The sequence below is a fragment of the Pseudochaenichthys georgianus genome, chromosome 23 (assembly GCF_902827115.2).
Source record: "Pseudochaenichthys georgianus chromosome 23, fPseGeo1.2, whole genome shotgun sequence".
NCBI classification, from domain to species: Eukaryota; Metazoa; Chordata; class Actinopteri; order Perciformes; family Channichthyidae; genus Pseudochaenichthys; species Pseudochaenichthys georgianus.
This window is the reverse complement of record NC_047525.1, coordinates 6,162,112-6,182,439: the sequence shown is the minus strand read 5'-3', so window position 1 is coordinate 6,182,439 and position 20,328 is coordinate 6,162,112. Positions and strand designations below refer to the sequence as shown.

The window sequence follows — 20,328 nt, the reverse complement described above, 5'->3', positions numbered from 1 at the left end:
GAGAGAGAGGGAGAGGGAGAGGGGGGCAGCAGTGATCAGGTGAGGATAACAGAGAGGGAGAGGAGCTGCAGAAATAGCCCGTTTTACACGGAAAAGAAGCAGCCGAGCACAACTGACATCAACTCCTCTCGTCCTCTCCTCTGTAAGAAGAGAGTTTTTCACCAGTGTACATTTACCCGTATTCTGCAGCTGTAATCCTTCTGTTCACACTGCCCTCCAATAGATCCCTTATGTTAACCCATGGAAGTCATGTTTTGTACAAATAAATACATTTAATTGCAGCCATTATAGGGGTCTGCAGTATTTTTTACAAATGTTCCTCTTTCTGAAACTGTCCACCCCGTAAAACACAGCAACCACTGGTCCCTTGTCCTCATTTTATTCGTCTAAACTTCTGTCTCTTTAGAATTGTCTTTACTGTTGCTTCTTTCGCTCTGCATCTCTCTCTTTTTCTAACCTCCAACTCATGACTCAAAGACTCAAGGCTCTATTTGTCATTTGTACAAGAGCTACAGCTGCTGGCTGTTGGCAATGAAAATCTTAAGCCCATTTTAACAACGTTGAAAACAATTGTACATTTTCTAAATAAAAATGTTAATAATAAGAATCTGAAGAGAACACATTTTACAGCAGGGGTGGGGAACCTTTTTCCCCTCAAGGGCCATTTCAATTTTTTCAACATCCTCCTAGGGCCGTACATATTATTGACCTCTGCTTAAAAAAACTATCACAGCCATTTGGCCTTTATTTCATGCTGTGCAAAGAAAAAGCAACCTCTTAATCCAGATATCTCACCATGACTCATGCATGCACGTGCACGGTGTGGCATGACCACCACAACAGAAAGATATGGACACAAGATGTGTGCAAATGTATTTAGTTTCCTATCCATGTGAACATGATTTAAGTGGGGGGGGGGACCTAACCTCCTCTAGGGGGGTCCGGGGGGCATGCTCCCCCGGGAAGATTTTTTTTTTAAATGTTGAAGTTAAAAGCATCAATCTGGTGCACTTTGAGAGCAAAATTAAGAGATCTGGATACATCTCTCAACACCCATATGAAACAGAACTGTAAGCAGATTTTCGTTTTCTTTATGGATATTTTACAAATCACTCACCTTTTAAAATGTATTCTTTTTTATTAATAACAACTTTTTTTTTACTGTCATATAGTGTTTTTTACTTTATTCTCTTATTTTTTATAACTATAATGATCAAAGATGTGCCTTTACCTCACTGGCTGTTAGCATAGCTAGCTAACCAGATGCTAATAACAACACAGTTATTGACTGTATGATCAGTATGACAGATGAACAGATCGCCACCGGGCTTACAACTAAAGACACAGCCACGCAACTACTGCGGCATGTGTACGGCTCCTTATGGGTACTGCAATTTCTGAAGTGCCGGCCCGGAGCAACGTTCTGGTGCTCTCGGTCAGAACTACACCCCTGTCAGACGAGACATATACCACGTGATGACACGTTAGGCTCGTGTTGTGTTCAAGGACCCTGACCTTGGCCAGGAAAAACAGGCACTCGCTTGTTTAATATTTTGCGGTATAGATTTCTTTCATTTTTTTCTTTTTTGCGTGTGTTTATAAATTACCTCGAGGGCCGTACCAAGTGGTCTCGCGGTCCGTATATGACCCGGAGGCCGGAGGTTCCCCACCCCTGTTTTACAGCAATTTACTTTAATTATTATTCTTGATATAGCATCATTGCTATTTCAATTAATCAGAAAAGTAACTCCTAAAAGGTTGGATTTGTTTTGGAGTTGTTTTAAAAAACAGAATCTTTGGTTTAAACATTGATTTGAATAACAAATGGAAAGCACCACAATTGTCTGGTGACTATATATCCTTCATGTCCCTCTCTGCTTTCAACGTATATCCTGTAAATTCATCAAGGGCAAAATTAAAGCCGTTAACTGCACTGTCCCCTGTGGCCCGGCTACACCTCCGTCCTTGGTGCTTGGGCGCACGGTGTGTCATGCATTTTCAAAATAGAGATCCTGACATGAATACCAAGCTTCATAATGATCGCGAAACACCTTGAGTTATAAACAGAGTGGGAGATTAACAGCCGCCCTCTGCTAAATGTTGCTAAATTGTGAGCGTGGCTTGTCAGTTTGCTGGACACACCCTGTGGGAATACACTGAAAAAACAGCCGCACATGAATCCGAATTGGATTCCCTGTAGTGTGTTCTATGGTTCTATTTCGTATATGGCTTCGCCCTCTAGGCTATCGCTATTGGGTAATCCCCCTGCGCCCCCGCGCGGCACTGACAAATTGTAGTCCACGCCCACCCGCAAGGTGGGCCCCACCCTCGGGCCTCCTTCCGGTATGAATAGGAAGGAGGTCCGGCAATCTGCTCCCTCTTTTCTTCAGCAAACCAGCACAGTTACTGAAGCACAGCAATTGAGAATCATCATGAGCAACAACTGCGTCCGTGATTGTCCCACGCGTACGCGGCTCTAAACCAGCAGGTAGCATGCACACACTGCGCCCGTCTCCCCTCGGGCGACAGGAAGCGGAGAGCGGACGCTCTTGCTGCTGTGGCCGAGGAGGACGATTGGCCCGTCCAGGCTTACGAGCCGTGGACAGGGCCTCGTATCCCTGGGGAGTGCCGGGCAGGAGTCCGAAGAAACTCCTGCCCCGCCTCCCTCCACGGTTTACCGTGCGGTTCTCCCCTCCCTCCTCGGAGCAGGGTGCCAGCTTGGCGGCCGAACATGCTTTCCCCCTCTCCGTCACCACAGCGCGGCTGCGAATAACATCGCGCTGCTCTCCAACTCGGTGGGGACACTGGGAGAGCGGTCCACCACCGAGGCAGAGGAAATCAGCAAGGCGGCCAGCACGGCGCTCATTCTGTGCGCGTCTGTCGCTGTCTCCCAGGCGAGGATTTCCGCGTGGGTGACACAGATCCAGCGCCACCTCTGGCGGAAGCAGGCGTCTGTTACGGAGACGGCCAGAAAAGTGCTACTGGACGCTCCAATCAGCCCGGACGGGCTGTTCAGACCCCAGTTCCACGCCATGGTGGAGTCCATGAAGACGGCCGCGGAACAGGCGGACGGCATTCGCCAGCATGTACAGCTGGCTCCAGCCTGCTGAGCGCCCACAGCGGCACCCACGCTCGCAGCAGCTGCGGCGTCCACGCCGGCCACAGGAGGCCGCAAGCGGAGAGACGCCCACAGCAACCACCTCGGCATCAGACTTGCCCTTCGGCGGCTGCAGGGGCTTCGTCCCACGTCTCCGCTCCCCACAGGGTCTCCCGGCGGCGAGTCAAAGGGGAGTGAGGCTCCCCCGCTCCTGGTCTGCTCCGCGAGAGCATCCGAGGAAGCAGAGCCAGTAATTAAGCCAGCTGCCACTAATCTGCTCCCTGCAGAAGCCTGCTGGTTTTAACTTATCGGTTAATAACCTGCAGAGCTCGCGGCATTCCTCTGTCCGAGATACGCCTCCTACACACGGTCATAATAACCCATGAGCGCCGTTATAACGCCTCATGTGGACAGCACTGTGCACACCTCCACTCATCCCCTGAGTGTGTACACGCCTGATGATGACAGCCGGAGTGAAACGCAGCGTGTGGAGGCTTCCTCGCAGCCCTTTCGCCTCACGGGCAGCGGCGGCGAGGGCAATGGCGTGGCTCGTCACCATGACGACCATTACAGCACATCACAGAGAAGCTAGAACGGGGGAATGAGCAGTATTCCAGGCTGAGTACCCCCAGCGGCAGCGCGTGGAGGCCCCCGCGCAGCCCTTTCGGTCCAAGCCCAACTGGGGTTGCCTCACGCCCTGTGTAAACCAGCTGCCTATAACCTGTCGGTTAATAGCCAGCAGGGCTCGTTGCTAAAGCCTGGTTTTAACCTGTCAGTTAATACATTTCAGAGCGCGCTAATTAAGCCGGCTGCCACTAATCTGTTGATTAGTAGACAGCAGGGCTCGCTGCAGAAGCCTGGTTTTAGCCTGTTGGTTAATAAACTACAGAGCTCGTGGCATTCCTCTGTCCGAGATACGCCTCGTACACACGGCCTTAATAAAGAGTGAGACGCAGCGTGTGGAGGCCCCCGCGCAGCCCTTTCGGTCCAAGCACACCTTGGGTTGCCTCACGGGCAGCGGCGGCAGGGGCTCTGGCGTGGCTCGTCACCATGACGACCAAAAAAACACATCTCGAGCACGTGCGGCCGGATGAGAGTGTGGTTTTCTATGGACGACCTGCTATTTGTTGGCTCACTCCAGGGAGGAAGTCGCTTTACAGACGGTACATCTCGTATTGCATCTGTCAAGGCCTGGGTTTCATAATGAATTGGAAGAAGAGCTGTCCTCTTCCCTCTCAGACAAACCTTTATCTGGAGTGGATTTAAACTCAAACAGCAGAGCGCGGCTCTCGCGGCAGCGAGTGGAGGAACTGACAGCTCTCCTCCGGCATGTCACAACCCACACAGCCCTCTCCGTGACGCAGCTGCTCGGCGTTGGCGTCAGCTGGTCACCTGATGATCCCCCTGGGTCTCTTCCAACAGGGGGACACTCCAGAGGTGGTTCATTCGCTGCAGAAGCCTGCTGTTTTAAACCTATTGGTTTATAAACTGCAGAGCTCGCGGCATTCCTCTGTCCCAGATATGCCTCCTACACACGGTCATAATAAATCCACGAGCACCGTTATAACGCCTCGTGTGGACAGCATACACACACCTCTCATCCTCTGGGCGTGTACGCGCCTCATGATGAGAGACGGAGTGAAATGCAGCATGTGGAAACTCCCTCGCAGCCCTTTTGCCTCACGGGCAGCGGCGGCGATGGCGTGGCTCGTCACCATGATGAACATTACGGCACATCACAGAGAAGCCTCTCCCCCAGCAGTTCCATGGGATACAAGAAACACTCCTGTCATCCCAGGAACAGTGTCTTGCGCGGTTTTTACCCCTACTATTTTTCTAAATCTCGGAAAAGAACGGGGGAGTCGCCCCGTTGCTGTACAATCAAACAGGTGTTGATTTGCACAGACAACAGGCCACGGCTATGGAAGCAGCCTACCTCAATCACCAGGGAGGAGTACGATCTGCGCAGCTTCTGAACGCAGCCAGGCGGCTGCTGTTCTGGGCGCGCACACACGTTGCTCTCCATCAGAGCAATGTATATTCCCCGCGAAATTAACAGAGGGGCTCGCAGAACGCAGCAGCCGTTGTATGCGAGGAGTACGGAGACTCAGACCTGTGTCACGCGCACTGGCGCCTCAGTGGGAATTGGCTTTGGTCTTGCGCGCACTAAAGCAAAGCCCCATTTGAACCTGATCAGGTTCCCCTTAAACTGTGTTCAGCCAAAGTAGTACTGCTTTTGGCTCTATCAGAGAAAAGGGTGAGTGATTTGTCTGCTCTCTCTGTGGCTCCGTCATGCCTCCGGATCCAAGGAGATGGCAGTTCAGCTGTTTTACGCCCTCACCTGGCTTCATGCCTAAGGTCATCACAACTCTTTTAGGTCAAGAGTGATCACCTGGCTGGCTTATTCCCCCCTCCTTACAGGTCGGAGGAAGAAGCCACGTCTCATCTCCTCTGTCCTGTGCGCGCGCTGTCCTGCTATGTGGTGCGCACGGCTGCCTGGTGCTGTTCTCAGCGCCTGTTTGTGCACTATAGAGAGCGCTCGATCGGCCAACCTCTGTCTGCACAACGGCTGTCACACTGGCTGTGTGAGGCTGTGGCGCAGGCATATGTCTCCTCTGGGGTGGAGCCCCCGGAGAACACCAATTTCCTCCTCCACGGTGTTGCACGGAGGAATGTCAGTGGAAGATATTTGCACTGCTGCATCTTGGTCTTCCCCCTGTTCATGTATTCATTTTTATTTGAGAGATGTCTCCCATTCCTCTCTGACACACCCTGTACTGGGTGTCCTGACGTCGGAGTGAGTGACGTCAGGGAGACAGCGCCTCTCTCCTGCCTCACGGCACGCGGAGAGCGGCCCTTTTTCCCTCTTATAGGAGGGATGTTCCTTTTTCCTCTGACACACTTTGTACGGAGTGCCTGGTCAGAGTGAGTGACGTCAGGGATCCAGCTGGGCGCTCTCCTACCTGTCTGACACGCAGAGAGCAGCTGTTCCCCCTCTATGATCGCTGGACAAGGTGGGACCTTCGTCTCTACTTTCTCACAGCGGCCGGTATGTATTGTTCCCAGCCTTCACCCCGTGGGGAAGATAGGCATGTTTTTCTATGTTCAGGGACGGTGATGCGCCATTACGCATGGCACAACAGGCAGGGGGTGTTATTGAGCAGGTGTGTCTGTGCTTCTAGTGCCGGGCGGACCCAGTGGGGCGCAGACTACATCATGCTTCGCCCTTAACCCGATAGCGATAGCCTTAGAGGGCGAAGGCATATACGAAATAGAACTGAGGTTACCTACTGTAACCCAGCTTCTATGAGTAATGGCGCAGCCCTCTAAGCGCTGGGCCCCACTGGCTCTACGAATAGCTAAAGAAAAGTTATTTTGTATGGGAGCAGATTGCCGGGCCCCATTCCTACTTATACCGGAAGGAGGCCCGAGGGTGGGGCCCACCTTGTGGGTGGGCGTGGACTACAAGTTTTCAGTGCTGCGCGGATGCGCAGGGGGATTACCCAATAGCGATAGCCTTAGAGGGCTGCGCCATTTACTCATAGAAGCTGGGTTGGTCTGCAAAGGCTAAAATCCCTGTGTTCCCTCCAGAGGGAGTTTCTCTCCTACACCCCCCCCCCCCCCTCCCCTGCCTGAAATGCCTCTATTGGACTCCTCTGTTTACTTCCGTAACAGAGTGACATCACTTTGTGACACTCGCGCTTCTATTGGCTAGCGCTCCAACACATTGTACGTGATAGTGTAAGGGGCAGGACATCTCTAAGCAGTTGACCAATCACAACAGAACCAGCCAGCTAACCACTCAGAGCAGACTGGGCTCTGGTTTCAGACAGAGGGTGAAAAGAGGTGCTGCAGCACAGGCAGTATGAGAAAAATAAAGAGCTTTTTGAACATTAAAGCATGGAGACATGTCTGCGCAAAATACAAATATGGACCTTGAAATTATAATAATATTTCCTATTTAAATAAACTGTAACGGATTACTCGGCCACAAATGTATGTTTCTTCCACAATGTAAAATAAAACACTGCCATTAGCCGCTTTCACACCAAGTACTTTGCCATACTTAGAGCCCACTGCCCAGCACTTAGTGCCCAGCACTTAGTACCCCCATGGAACTAAGTACAGATCGTGTTCACACCGGAATAAGTTCCCTGCAGATTACGCAAAGAAGCCGCTGACGTCACTTCGTCTTCTTCTGCTTTGGGTTTACTGGCAGGCCGCAAACAACTTCACGGCGTATACTGCCACCCGAATAGAGATGGCAAATCCGGATCCTTTTACGGACTCTGAGTCTTCTGAGTCAGTCATTGAAGAGATCCGGATCATACGAGTCCTTTGAAACATATGAGTCAGCATCACCAAGAGCGTAGAAATCCTACCGGTGAAACCGAAAAGTGGTTGCATTTCACGAGCATATTAATCTAACGTTACATTAACCTCCGCTAAACAGTGTCTTTTGCTTTAATAAAAAATGTTGATGGTTATTTTGCGATTTAGCGAATCTGAGTCTGCTGTTGACGTGCATGACGACGAGTCTGCTGGATCTCTGGATCTGCTGCTATACGGTTACGTCTCTGAGTCCGCACGAGTCTGCTATGTTTTGCACAGTGAGTCATTTGCAAATCTCTGAGTCTACTGTTGACTCGTGCACAATAGCTGCGGGAAGTAGGGGTGCTGGAGGCGGGGCTGCGAATGGTGTACATTTGAAAAACTTCATGTTACTGTTTTTTCAATATGTTTATTGATTTTCAGTTTACAAAAAATCACATAGGACGAAGACATAGAGCCAAAAGCAATACATATATACACAGGACAACTACTTTACATTAAAGAAAAGTAGCAACACTAAATTAAATTGGTACATACCAGAAGGGCACTCTAATACATCGGCAACCATCGAGTTTTCCAGCAATAGGACCGTATTTCTACAGAGGATATCACAGTCATTTACATTTTACCATATTGTAACACATTATAGAATTATGGCATTATCCTGCCCCAGTTTCGTTCAGAAATTGAGATCGGCCGTTGTTCTTGGTGTACTCTATAAAACATCCCCAGACCTTCTGGAACAGTTCTTGTTTGTCTTTAAGAATGTAAGTGATTTTTTCTAAAGGCAGACATAAAGAAAGTTCCCTAAACCACTGTGCAATACTAGGTTTGCCCAACTTTTTCCATGTTAAGGCAATCACTCTTTTTGCTTGTAATAAACATATATCTATAAAAACTTGTTTATAACGTTGTATGTTATGTCCATCCGGATATAGGCCAAGTAGGAACAATTTTGGTTCCAGCTTTAAGCTGATCGCTAAAATATTCTGTACTGTTACCCTAACCTCTTCCCAGAATTCCCTTATTCTTGGACATAACCATAGACAATGAAACAGTGTGCCTTTTCCTTCCCCACATCTGGTGCACGTGTCTGGGATATTAGCGTTACATTTATTCAATTTTTCTGGTGTAATGTACACTCTCATTAGCCACTTGTATTGCAGAAGCTTTAGACGCGTATTCCCCGTCTGTGTTTGGGCCGCCTTACGAGCTGTGCTCCACTGTTCCAATGCTAGATTTTCCTGTAAGTCATTTTTCCAAGCATTGGGTCTAGAGTTGGAGGATTCTGAGGAGAACGCCAGCAGGAGATTGTAGAATTTAGATATGATGCTCTTCCCAAAGGGGTTTTTAATTAAAAGTGTCTCCAATATGGACAGAGGAGGGGCCAGCATGAGTCGGTCCTGGTTCGCTCCTACAAAGCTCCTGAGTTGCAAGTATTGAAAAAACAATTTACGAGGAATTTCGTGTTTACTGACAAGTTCCGCAAATGATAAAGACTTCCCATTATCACTTCCAAACATGTCTTTTAACTGTCCCACCCCCTTTTCCGCCCATAGTCTAAAACATCCATCGGCATTCCCTGGCACAAAAAGAGTATTTCCCCATATCGGGCTGAACCAGGAGAGAGAAGAGTTAGTTGTAGTTTTTTTAAGGTTTTTAGGGTTGTCAGAGTATAGATAAGTAGGAAGTGGGAGCTTTAAGGAGCAAGACTCAACATCCCTCCACACCGGAGGCCTCTCCTCTGTGTAGTACAACATCAATGTTCTCAGCTGAGCTGCCCAGTAGTACCACAACATGTTAGGGAACTGTCATCCTCCTCTATCATAAGGCAAGTACAAAAGAGACAAACGGAGCCTGGGGCGTCTGTTATTCCATATAAAATTACTAAACATTTTCTTCATTCTAGGAAAAAAATCTGGTGGGGGTGGCAGGGGGATGTTTTGAAATAAATATAAAAGCTTGGGGAGAACATTCATCTTGAGAATAGTAAATCTACCCATTAGAGAGATCGGAAGGTTTGACCATCTATCAACTGATTTGGAAATAGACTCTATAATCGGATTATAGTTAGAGTTCACAATATCTTCCAATTTGGGGACAATCTGAATACCCAAGTAAGTGAAAGTATTTACTGTTCTAAAATGACCAGCATGTTTGGGTGGGTTAGACCTTTCCTCCGAGTTAAGGAGCATGATGGAGGATTTTGAATGATTTACTTTGTAACCCGATATTTGGCTGAACCCTTTAATCAGATCCATAAGAGCCGGTATAGAGTTCTCCAGATTTCTAAGGAAGAGAATCACGTCATCAGCGTAAAGAGCTATTCGATGGTCAAACCCTCTCACATGTATGCCTGAAATCATCGTGTGCTCTCTCACAGCAATAGCAAATGGTTCAATTGCGATTAAGAAAAGAAGGGGGGATAGAGGACAACCTTGTCTACAGCCCCTACCGATCCTTATCGGCTTTGATATGATATTATTTGTAATTATTTCTGCATACGGGTCGTTGTATACAAGTTTTACCCAATTACAAAAATTCTCCCCAAAGCCAAAGCGGACAAGAAGTTCAAACAAATAGAACCATTCTGTCAAAAGCTTTTTCAGCATCTAATGCCAAGAGAGCTGTATCTGGCACCCCTTTGGTCATGTAGAACGTTCAAAACCCGTCTCACATTGTGAAATCCCTGACGGCCAACCATGAACCCATTTTGATCCTCTTTTATAATTTCCGGCAGCAGGCCTTCCAGTCTTCTTGCCAAGATCTTACAAAGTATCTTCAAGTCTGAGTTTAGGAGGCTTATAGGGCGCATATTTTCGCACTTGTCATTTTGAATAGATTCAATAAACATTTCCAAAAGGGGTGCCTTTAATTTCGCTTCAAATCTTTTATAGATATCGATGGGCAGGCCATCCGGCGAATCTGAGTCTGCTGTTGACGTGCATGACGACGAGTCTGCTGGATCTCTGGATCTGCTGCTATACGGTTACGTCTCTGAGTCCGCACGAGTCTGCTATGTTTTGCACAGTGAGTCAGGATTTGCGAATCTCTGAGTCTACTGTTGACTCGTGCACAATAGCTGCGGGAAGTAGGGGTGCTGGAGGCGGGGCTGCGAATGGTGTACATTTGAAAAACTTCATGTTACTGTTTTTGAAATTTCTCCCGACTTTTGTCCGCACCCCCTAAGTAAAATGACTTCCCAGTTCCCGCGGCTATGCTCGTGCATGACGAGACTGGATCTCTGGATCTGCTATACGGTTACGGCTCTGAGTCCCCACGAGTCTGCAGGAAGTGAAGGAAGTTCCCTTGATTCAGTGAGTGAGGATTTGCGAATCTGAGTCTGCTGTTGACTCGTGCAGGATGAGTCTGCCTGGATCTCTGGATCTGCTACGGTTACGGCTCTGAGTCCCCACGAGTCAGCAGGAAGTTTCACTGATCCACGTCCCCTCCCCTGAACCAAACGATAACTTCTGGCAGCTATACTTGCTAAAGGCTAGGCAGATGGACTGGGGTAGGTTGTAATGTGATTTTACATGTTATATGAAGAGTAGCGAGTGACGCAATTTATAGTTTTAATTTGTACGTCACCAGGTGTAGGACTCAAAGGACTGGGTTAATGGAGAGGGGAGACTCGTCACGCTCATTACTAGGATCCGGGTTAATCAGGACTCACCCATCTCTACACCCGAAGTCCCCGGCCGGAAGTCCCCTTAGTTGGGGACTGGCTTCAGTAGAAGCTGCTGGGACTCCCAGCAGCTTCTACTGAAGCCTTCCGAGTAAATCGCCAGAACGCCGACACCTCCTCATCACCTTTTGTCTCTCAGTTGGTGCGCTGGGCTAATGCTAATGCTAATAATGCTGATGCGAGGAAATTAAATGGCAGCTTCACAAAAACCTTTCAGAGTTTTACGGGGCGTGGTTTACAATTCGCCCAGCCAATCTGAAATTGGAACTTTTTTCTCCCCAGGATAGTACCACCTCTCTAGCAGGCACTACAAATGGGGGTAAAAGTTCTCTGAACTAAGTACTCTTTTTGGTGTGAACGCAAAATTCCAGGAACTATCGGAACTAAACGGGAAAAGTACGGGGGAAAGTACTCCGGTGTGAAAGCGCCTAATGTGGCTTAAACCTGCCAGCCAGACTGTGTTGTGTAGGAGGTTATTAGCATGTTTTATTGTCTGTGTTGGTTCATTCTGTTTGCCATATTTTATCTGAACAGACTAGAAAGACAGAAAGCGGGAAAAAAAAGTGAAAGTGGAAATAAGTAGAAAGTGGAATGTAGAATCAGAGAGGCGGATATGCCACAAGCTTTCTCTTGAACAGCAATAGTTGAGTCTCTCTGCATGACCTGCCTGTGTGTGTGTGTGTGTGTGTGTGTGTGTGTGTGTGTGTGTGTGTGTGTGTGTGTGTGTGTGTGTGTGTGTGTGTGTGTGTGTGTGTGTGTGTGTGTGTGTGTGTGTGTGTGTGTGTGTGTGTGTGTGTGTGTGTGTGTGTGTGTGTGTGTGTGTGTGTGTGTGTGTGTGTGTGTGTGTGTGTGTGTGTGTGTGTGTGTGTGTGTGTGTGTGTACTTTCTCAGCATGTATTTTGTCTGTGTGCGAGCTGCTGTGGTGTGTCATACCTCTCCTAGAAGACCTGCTGGGTCCAAGCTAGCACTCACACTGAGCAAGAGAGAAGAGGAGAGAGGGATGGATGGACGGGTGAGGAAAAAGTGAGAGGATGGGTGACGGAAAAGGGAGGAAGAGTGTTTTCAGAGAATGTAAGAAAAGAGATGAAGGGTGAGAAACAGAGGAACAGGCCCAAGCTGTTTTTTTATTATAAAAATGAGAGGTAGAAAACATGATGTGAGGAGTGAGATGTGTTTGTTTGTTTGTTTGTTTGTTTGTTTGTGTGTGTGTGTGTGTGTGTGTGTGTGTGTGTGTGTGTGTGTGTGTGTGTGTGTGTGTGTGTGTGTGTGTGTGTGTGTGTGTGTGTGTGTGGTGTGTGTGTGTGTGTGTGTGTGTGTGTGTGTGTGTTTCATCTCCCCAAAGTGTTCTAGAACCTCTCCGAACATTCTACTCGGCATGTGACCCATAATGTGTGTGTGCGTGTGTTTTTGTGTAACTTAATGTGTCTGTATTTGATGATTCAGGGAGGGCTCTAACTGCATAATTGCTCTCCTCAACAACGTGCTTCACCCGCAGCGACTGCCGGTTGCCAAGGTTACGTGGGCGTGTGTCAACACGTCCCCCTGAAAGCCGACACCTTCCTGAATGGATATTACCATGACTCTGTAGATTCTCTCTCCACACACACACACACACACACACACACACACACACACACACACACACACACACACACACACACACACACACACACACACACACACACACACACACACACACACACACACACACACACGCACACAACAAATGGAGGAGAAAGCAGACAGTAACAATGGCTTGAGGTGCACTAAGGTGCCTTTGTGTGTGTGTGTGTGTGTGTGTGTGTGTGTGTGTGTGTGTGTGTGTGTGTGTGTGTGTGTGTGTGTGTGTGTGTGTGTATGTGTGTGTGTGTGTGTGTGTGTGTGTGTGTGTGTGTGTGTGTGTGTGTGTGTGTGTGTGTGTGTGTGTGTGTGTGTGTGTGTGTGTGTGTGTGTGTGTGTGTGTGTGTGTGTGTCTGTGTGTGTGTGTGTCTGTGTCTGTGTGTGCCTGCTCACTGTACACTGTAATTGATTAATCTTTTATGTGCCTTCAAGTGTTTCCTTGCTTCACCGTTGCTTCACCTGAGCACTGAAACATGGTCTCTGTGTGTGTGTGTGTGTGTGTGTGTGTGTGTGTGTGTGTGTGTGTGTGTGTGCGTGCGTGCGTGCGTGCGTGCGTGCGCGCGTGTGTGTGTGTGTGTGTGTGCGCGCGTGCGTGCGTGCGTGCGTGCGTGCGTGCGTGTGTGTGTGTGTGTGTGTGTGTGTGTGTGTGTGTGTGTGTGTGTGTGTGTGTGTGTGTGTGTGTTTATGAACCTGGCTTCAAGATCCTATGTGTCTTTCTTTCTCTCTGTAGGTTCTTATTGTCTTTGTGTGTCTCCATCCTCTGTCTTAGGGTGGAGTTAGTCTTGTTAACTGCGTCGTACGACATAATTCAGAAGTGTTGACAATCAATTAATTACTCCAATTTAATAATAAAGCCAAATACCACAAATGTAACATTCCTGAGGGAGGATACTTGCATTGTCACCTCAATATTTTAACTTAAAGACTAAAAGTCAATTGACTTCAAATGAGTCAGCATTAGTTGATTTGTACACGGAGGCAACACACATCCGTGCTGAGCTCTTACATTGCATGCAGCTTTGGCGAGCTGTGGCACATGCATTTATGCCACAGACACATTGAAAACACTTTTGACAGTGCTGACCTTTGAAGCGAACAGAGAGCTGGAGGGTCCTGGAGGGTCCTGACTGATCATATAACCTGTATCGTATCGTCAAATGACACCTCCCGTCCTGCTGGAGTAACTGCTCAACTACAGGCCCATGGTTTGTAGACTCTTAAAGGTAGCCTATCATTTGTACCTTTTCAACATTCAAATGTCTCAAAACAACTAGACAATGTTTTGTACAGACTTTTGGAGCAACGTATTACATGTAACGGAATAACGTAATCGTGTTTGATGTAAAGGATCATGGGCCTCATTTATAAAGCTTTGCGTAGGATTCACGTGGGAAGGTGGCTTATAGCACACAGTAAATAATATGCACACAAATATTCCGATTTATAAAACACTGTACGCAAGTCCTACGCCGGTTTTCCCTCGAAATGCGGCGCAGCTTTTGCAGGCTTCACGTAACGCCCATATTTGCCTTTAAATAGTCAAAGAAACACCCTGTATTAATATTCATTGTGACTGACTGCATGAAGAAGATTACATTACATTACATTGCATTTAGCTGACGCTTTTATCCCAAGCGACTTACAGTAAGTGCGTTCGACCAACAAAATAAAAACTTGAAGAAAACAGAATCATATAAGTACATCAGGCTTCATAGAGCAAAAACATTTCAAGTGCTACTCAACTGGCTTTAGATAAGCCAGCCCTTTATTAGTATATAAGTGCTTTGTTAGTCATTCTATCGCTCGAAGTGGAGTCGAAAGAGATGAGTTTTCAGTCTGCGCCGGAAGGTGTGTAAGCTTTCTTCTGTCCTGATGTCAGTGGGAGCTCATTCCACCATTTTGGAGCCAGGATAGCAAACCCACGTGTTTTTGCTGATGGGAACTTGGGTCCCCCTCGCAGCGATGGCGCAGTGAGTCGTTTGGCTGATGCAGAGCGGAGTGCACGCGCTGGGGTGTACGGTTTAACCATGTCCTGGATGTAGGAAGGGCCAGATCCATTCGCAGCATGGTACGCAAGTACCAGTGTCTTGAAGTGGATTCTAGCAGTTATCGGAAGCCAGTGGAGGGAGCGGAGGAGCGGAGTGGTGTGGGAAAATTTAGGAAGGTTGAAGACCAGACGAGCCGCTGCATTCTGGATGAGCTGCAGAGGTCGGATGGCACATGCAGGTAGACCAGCCAGGAGGGAGTTGCAGTAGTCTAGGCGTGAGATGACGAGAGCCTGGACCAGAACCTGCGTGGCTTTCTGGGTCAGCTGGGGACGCATGCTCCTGATGTTGTAAAGCGTGTATCTGCAGCAGCGGGTTGTAGCAGCGATGTTTGCAGTGAAGGACAGGTTGTTATCTAGGATCACACCCAGATTCCTTGCAATCTGAGTTCGCAGGAAATGACGACAGAACAGCTAAAAGAGGCATCTCACACCGTGTCAGATTGTGGTTCTTTTGGGGAGGTGGAGATAAATCATATTGTTTGGTGGATGCAGTTTGAACCAGAGTAGCAGCATGGAGGTCAGATCGTCACCAAAATAAATAAATAAGTGGTCCGAAAAAAGTTAATGACAAAATAAATACACATAGCCTTCCTCAGGGAGTGGGTCAGTGTGTTTGCACCGGGGACAGGAGACCCCCCCATGATGAGAAACTGTAAGAAATGATCGGGGAATCCCTCCGGAGTGGAGTCATGACGACTGGATCTGAAATGTGTTCATGGTTTGTGTTCCAGCTGTCGATCAGCTGTGCGCAGCGTCTCCACTGAACCCTGTGCATCTCAACCCCCCCCCCCACAGCAACTCTATATCCACCAGTTAAACACTTTTTGTTATATTCCATGGAATGCTCTTAACATCCCGATAGCAATGAATAAATTAAATGCTTTGACAATAAATAAATAAATACATCCATTTCATCTGTGGAAGGCGTGGCGCTGTACAAAGCACAACCAATTATTTTAGCCGGCCCGGCTAAAATAACTGGATGGCCAACCTGCCTGTCAGCCTTCCATCTGGGCACATACATGAGGCCCCAGATGTTATCTCTTCTCTTAGAGCTGTTCTGTTCTGTAGGCTAATACTTTAAGTGTGAATCTATACGCCTACTGCCTGAATCTGCTTTATGGTTTTCACTTTCTTTGGTTTATTTGTCCGGACTATGTTCATAAAATAGTGTGTGAGCTTAACTGTGTGTATTAAACTAACGGGGCATTTTCTGTCAGCTTAAGGCAAGAAGCAAAGCTGTTTTCCAGGACAATGCTTTCAGAGAGGAGAGCTCCAGAGGCTCAAATGGCCCCGAGGCCAGAGCCTCGAGCACTAGGGGCAGGTCCCACTGTGGGGTGGAGGCGTGCACTACTGGGCGCAGCCTCCTGACCCCCTGTAAAAACCGCGACATCAGTGGTTGACTAAAGGCTGACCTGCCGCCAAGTCCCTCATGGCAGGACGAGATGGCTGCTGCATACACCTTCACTGTGTAATGCGCAAGCCCTCTGTCCACCAGTAACTGTAAGAAGGATCAAATAGAGCCTAACTCACAAGATAGGGGCTCTATTCTCCTCTCCTCACACCATCGCTGGAATCCTAGCCACTTCGGCCTGTAACAGGCTGTGGTGGATCCAGCTCTAGCTGCCTGGATAGACTGAATAACGCTGTCAGACAATCCACCCTGTCTCAACCTGTCCCTCTCAGGAGCCAAGCCTGGAGAGGACGGCCGAGAGTGGGTAACGCCCCGATTGCACCTGCCTCTTGAGACATCGCCCCCCAGAACTGGGGAACCGCCCAGGGCTGGCCCACCTTCATCTGTGTCATCTCTGAGTACCACGGCGCCCCAACGCGGTCCGGAGCCACTAGGATGACTGACAGACGTTCTCGCCTCACTCTCCCCAGGAGAGGGAGAATGAGACGCAGCGGTGGAAAGGCGTAGAGCAGCTTCCTTGGCCATGGCTCGTGTGCAAACGCGTCCACCCCCAAGGGTGGGTCGTCGCCCAGGGCCATGGAGAACCACAGGGCACAGTGGCTGTTTCGCCGGCTGGCGAACAGATCCACTTCCGCTCTCCCGAACTGGGCCCAGATCTGCTTCACCACCTTCGGGTGAAGCACCCACTCGCCTGGCAGGGGGCCGCCCCTCGACATGAGGTCGGCTCCCCCGTTCTCCAGTCCCGGGATATGGAGGGCTCTCAGAGATAACACCACCTCTGAAGCCCATGACCACAGCCTCTCCGCTGAGGTCAACAAGGCGGCGGAGCGGACTCCGCCCTGCCTGTTGATGTAAGCCACTGTGGTGCTGTTGTCGCTCCTGACCATTACATGCCTCCCTTGAATTAGGGGCCTGAAATGCCGGAGGACTAACACTACCGCCCGTAGCTCTAGGAGGTTGCTGTGTCGAGACTCTGTTAGAGCCGAGCGCCCACCTATAGCCCTCTTCAGGCAGGTCCCTCCCCATCCTGTTCTGGATGCATCCGTGAACACTGTGATGTAGGAGGTCACCCGTCCCAGTGGAGACCCCCACCGGAGGTGATCCGGGGACCCCCAAAACCGGAGGTTGCCCCTCACTGAGGGGGATATGGTCACCAGCCGCCGCTTGTGCCTCTTGGGATCCAAGCGCAGGCTGGAGAGCCACCTCTGCAGACGGCGCATATGTAGTAACCCCAGCGGGACCATCATGTGAGCAGCCGCCATGAGACCCAGCGTCTGCATGACAGTAAAAGCTGTCACTGTCGCCCCCTGTCGCAGTCTGCGTACCCCCTGAAGAAGGGACGCACGTCTGCTCTCTGACAGGGTGGCGCGCAACGTGCCTGCATCGAGCACCACACCCAAATACAACGCCCGTTGGTGAGGTATGGGGGTGCTCTTTTTCCAATTGATCGCAAAGCCTAATCTGGTTAGGTGTGTGATCAATTGTGCTGTGCAAAACATTGCCTGTTCCCGTGACCCAGCCATGACTATGAGGTCGTCTATGTAAAAGAAAACTCTCATGCCGTGTGCGCGCAGCGGTTGAAGCGCTGTGGCCACACATTTGCTGAATGTGCGTGGGGATAGGGAATAGCCGAACGGCAGCCTGTTGTACTCGTAGGCTATTCCCTGGAAGGCAAAACGCAGATACTTTCTGTGCTCTGGAGCAATTTCTACATGAAAGTACGCGTCTTTCAGGTCGATGGTTGTGAACCAATCGCCTGGCTGCACCAGCCCCAGTAACTGTTTCATAGTTAGCATGCAGAATTTCCTGCGGGAAATGTGGCGATTCAGGCTGCGGAGATCTAGAATAGGTCTGAATTCCCCTGTCTTCTTGGGAACCAGGAAGTACATGGAATAAAGACCCTCTTCCCTGCGCTGAGAGTGCACAACAGACACAGCCTGTTTCTGCACCAGAGCCTGAATCTCTGCTGAGAGGAAACTCATCCCCTCTCGAGAGGATAGCTTCACCTCTCGCATGCCCATAAAAGGGGGTGGGACGCTGCAGAACTGGAGTGAATAGCCCCGTTTCAGCGTCCTGTCCATCCACCTTGATAGTACACAGCTGAGTTTCCATTCCCCATAACACTGTGTTAAAGGGCATGCCCTCAGCTGTGGGGCCGCAGCTATAAAGCTGTGGTACTCTCTGGCGACCCGTCCCGCCGCAAAACTCCCCGTGAAGGGAAGATTCGCCCATGGAGGGTCGACACAGAAAGGGCCGATTATTTACTGAGGACCCTGAACGCACCGCCGCACGCTCATGTGTGAGCGCGCGCTCCCTCAAAATGCCGTTTTCACCCTTACGGTGAACATCATTAATCGGAGTCCTCATAGGAGTAGTGCGTTCTACTAAGGTCCCTGAACGCACCGCCACGCGCTCTTCTGTGAGTGCGGGCGCTGCCATAATGCATCTCTGGTAACCTGCATTAATTGGAGTCTTAACCCCAGGCTTAGTGTGTTCCCCAACAGCAATATGCCGGCCATAATGCTTCTGTACCCGTATAACATTACGATAGCTTTGTTTACGTTTCATCACTCTCATCTGCGCACTCCCACTAGCCTCCTCCCTTACAGGAGCTATGGCTGGGGCGGCGAGTGGGGAATCTGTACAGACATCATGTGTAAGTGTAGCATTGTGGAAACAAAGGACACTTAGACTTGGATACAGATCAACTTTTTCTTTATTTTTAAATTTTTTCAAAGGAATCTGTGCATCGAATAGGGAAGAGGCGGGATTCACCCTCGCGTCCCGGGCGAAGAGATTTCCTCCCCCCGCCGAGACGCTACCTCCCCCCGCCAGTCAGCTTCGGGCAGACGGCGCACCCCACCCGGCCGCTCTCTGCTGCTGATGAGCCTGCCGAGGTCGGGCAGCCCTTCCCCGTGGCTGCCGATATGCCGGTACCACGTGATGGGCCGTAGAGGTGGAGGGCGCCGCAGCTACGGGACCCCCGTGCCGGCGCCTCTCCCTCCGCTTCACTGTCGCACTGCGCTCCCTCGCCTGCATGGAAACGCGTGGAGGAGCGTGTAGCGGGGCCGGAGGTAGCATCCTGCTAAACTGGACTCTTTCCTACTCCAGCCGGCTGAAGCGCTGAGTGACCGAGGAGATCGACCCAAAGAGCCCCTCCGTGGACACGGGGGCTCCGAGGAGATCTTCTCGGTCTTTTCTAGATAGGGCAGTGAGTCCCAACCACACGTGACGAGATGCCACTGGCCAAGGAAATCACCCGCCCTGCTGCAGCGGCCACACCATGAATCAGATTATTCATCTGACCTATAGCGCGGTCCGGATAATCGCTCCCATCTTGTGACAGGAGGGCGGGGGCGGCTGCCTGAGGGGTGATCAGGGAGACGCCCAACATGCCGAGATTATTTGCTGCAGCCGCCATCTGCGTACCGAGCTTGAACATCTTGTCCAGATATTCCAGAGTGTCTCGGTCCCGGGGCAGCGGGGGCAGGGGTTGCTTACCCTCTGCCCAACCAGCCGCCCGCGGAAGCAGATGGGCCACCAGGCTCTCATCAAGGGGGGGCACCCCCGCACACGCTGTGTCCGAGCGGCCCTCCACCTTGATGAAGCCTGCCATAGCGGCCACTGGGGCCTTCGTCTTGAATGGCTGCTGCCATGTCGCCTCCACACACCGCCATATATCAGGCAGCTGGGGCGAAACAAAGGTCGCGCTGGATGCACCGGGCCGTAAAACCCCTGTCTCAGGCGGCTTATCGGCCTCGGTGGCAGCGGTAGGCCTACGCGCTCCGCTGCCAGGGTCATCACCGCTGGGAAATCCAAACGTGCAGACCTGAGAGTCGGAACTCCCGACACCGAGGCGTCCTCGTCCTCCGGAATCGGGGTTGTCTGGCCCCAGGGAAGGGAGAATCGGAACGGCACTTCCTCCTCTCCTGACTCGCCCATCTCGACGACGTCGAGATCAAAATCCTCCACCTCCTCCTGCGGAGCCTCTGCTGACAGGAAATGCTGCCCACGATGCTCACGCGTGAGCCGAGGAAGCATCTGGCAGGCTGAGCATGCCGGCGTCGGGCCCATACCGCTCACAGCGTGGTTAGGCCCCATACACAAAAAACAGCAGGGGTGTGGATCCG

General features: G+C 50.1%; 1 protein-coding gene across 1 annotated transcript in view; it reads left to right on the top strand.

Annotated features, from left to right (window-relative positions):
* LOC117468390 (protein Wnt-5b-like) overlaps window positions 1–20,328 on the top strand; it is a 143,357-nt gene that overhangs the window by 80,671 nt on the left and 42,358 nt on the right. Inside the window, 1 exon segment of the mRNA XM_071201798.1 lies at window positions 10,327–10,459. Coding sequence (XP_071057899.1) covers window positions 10,376–10,459 — 84 coding nt within the window. The 5' untranslated portion in view covers window positions 10,327–10,375.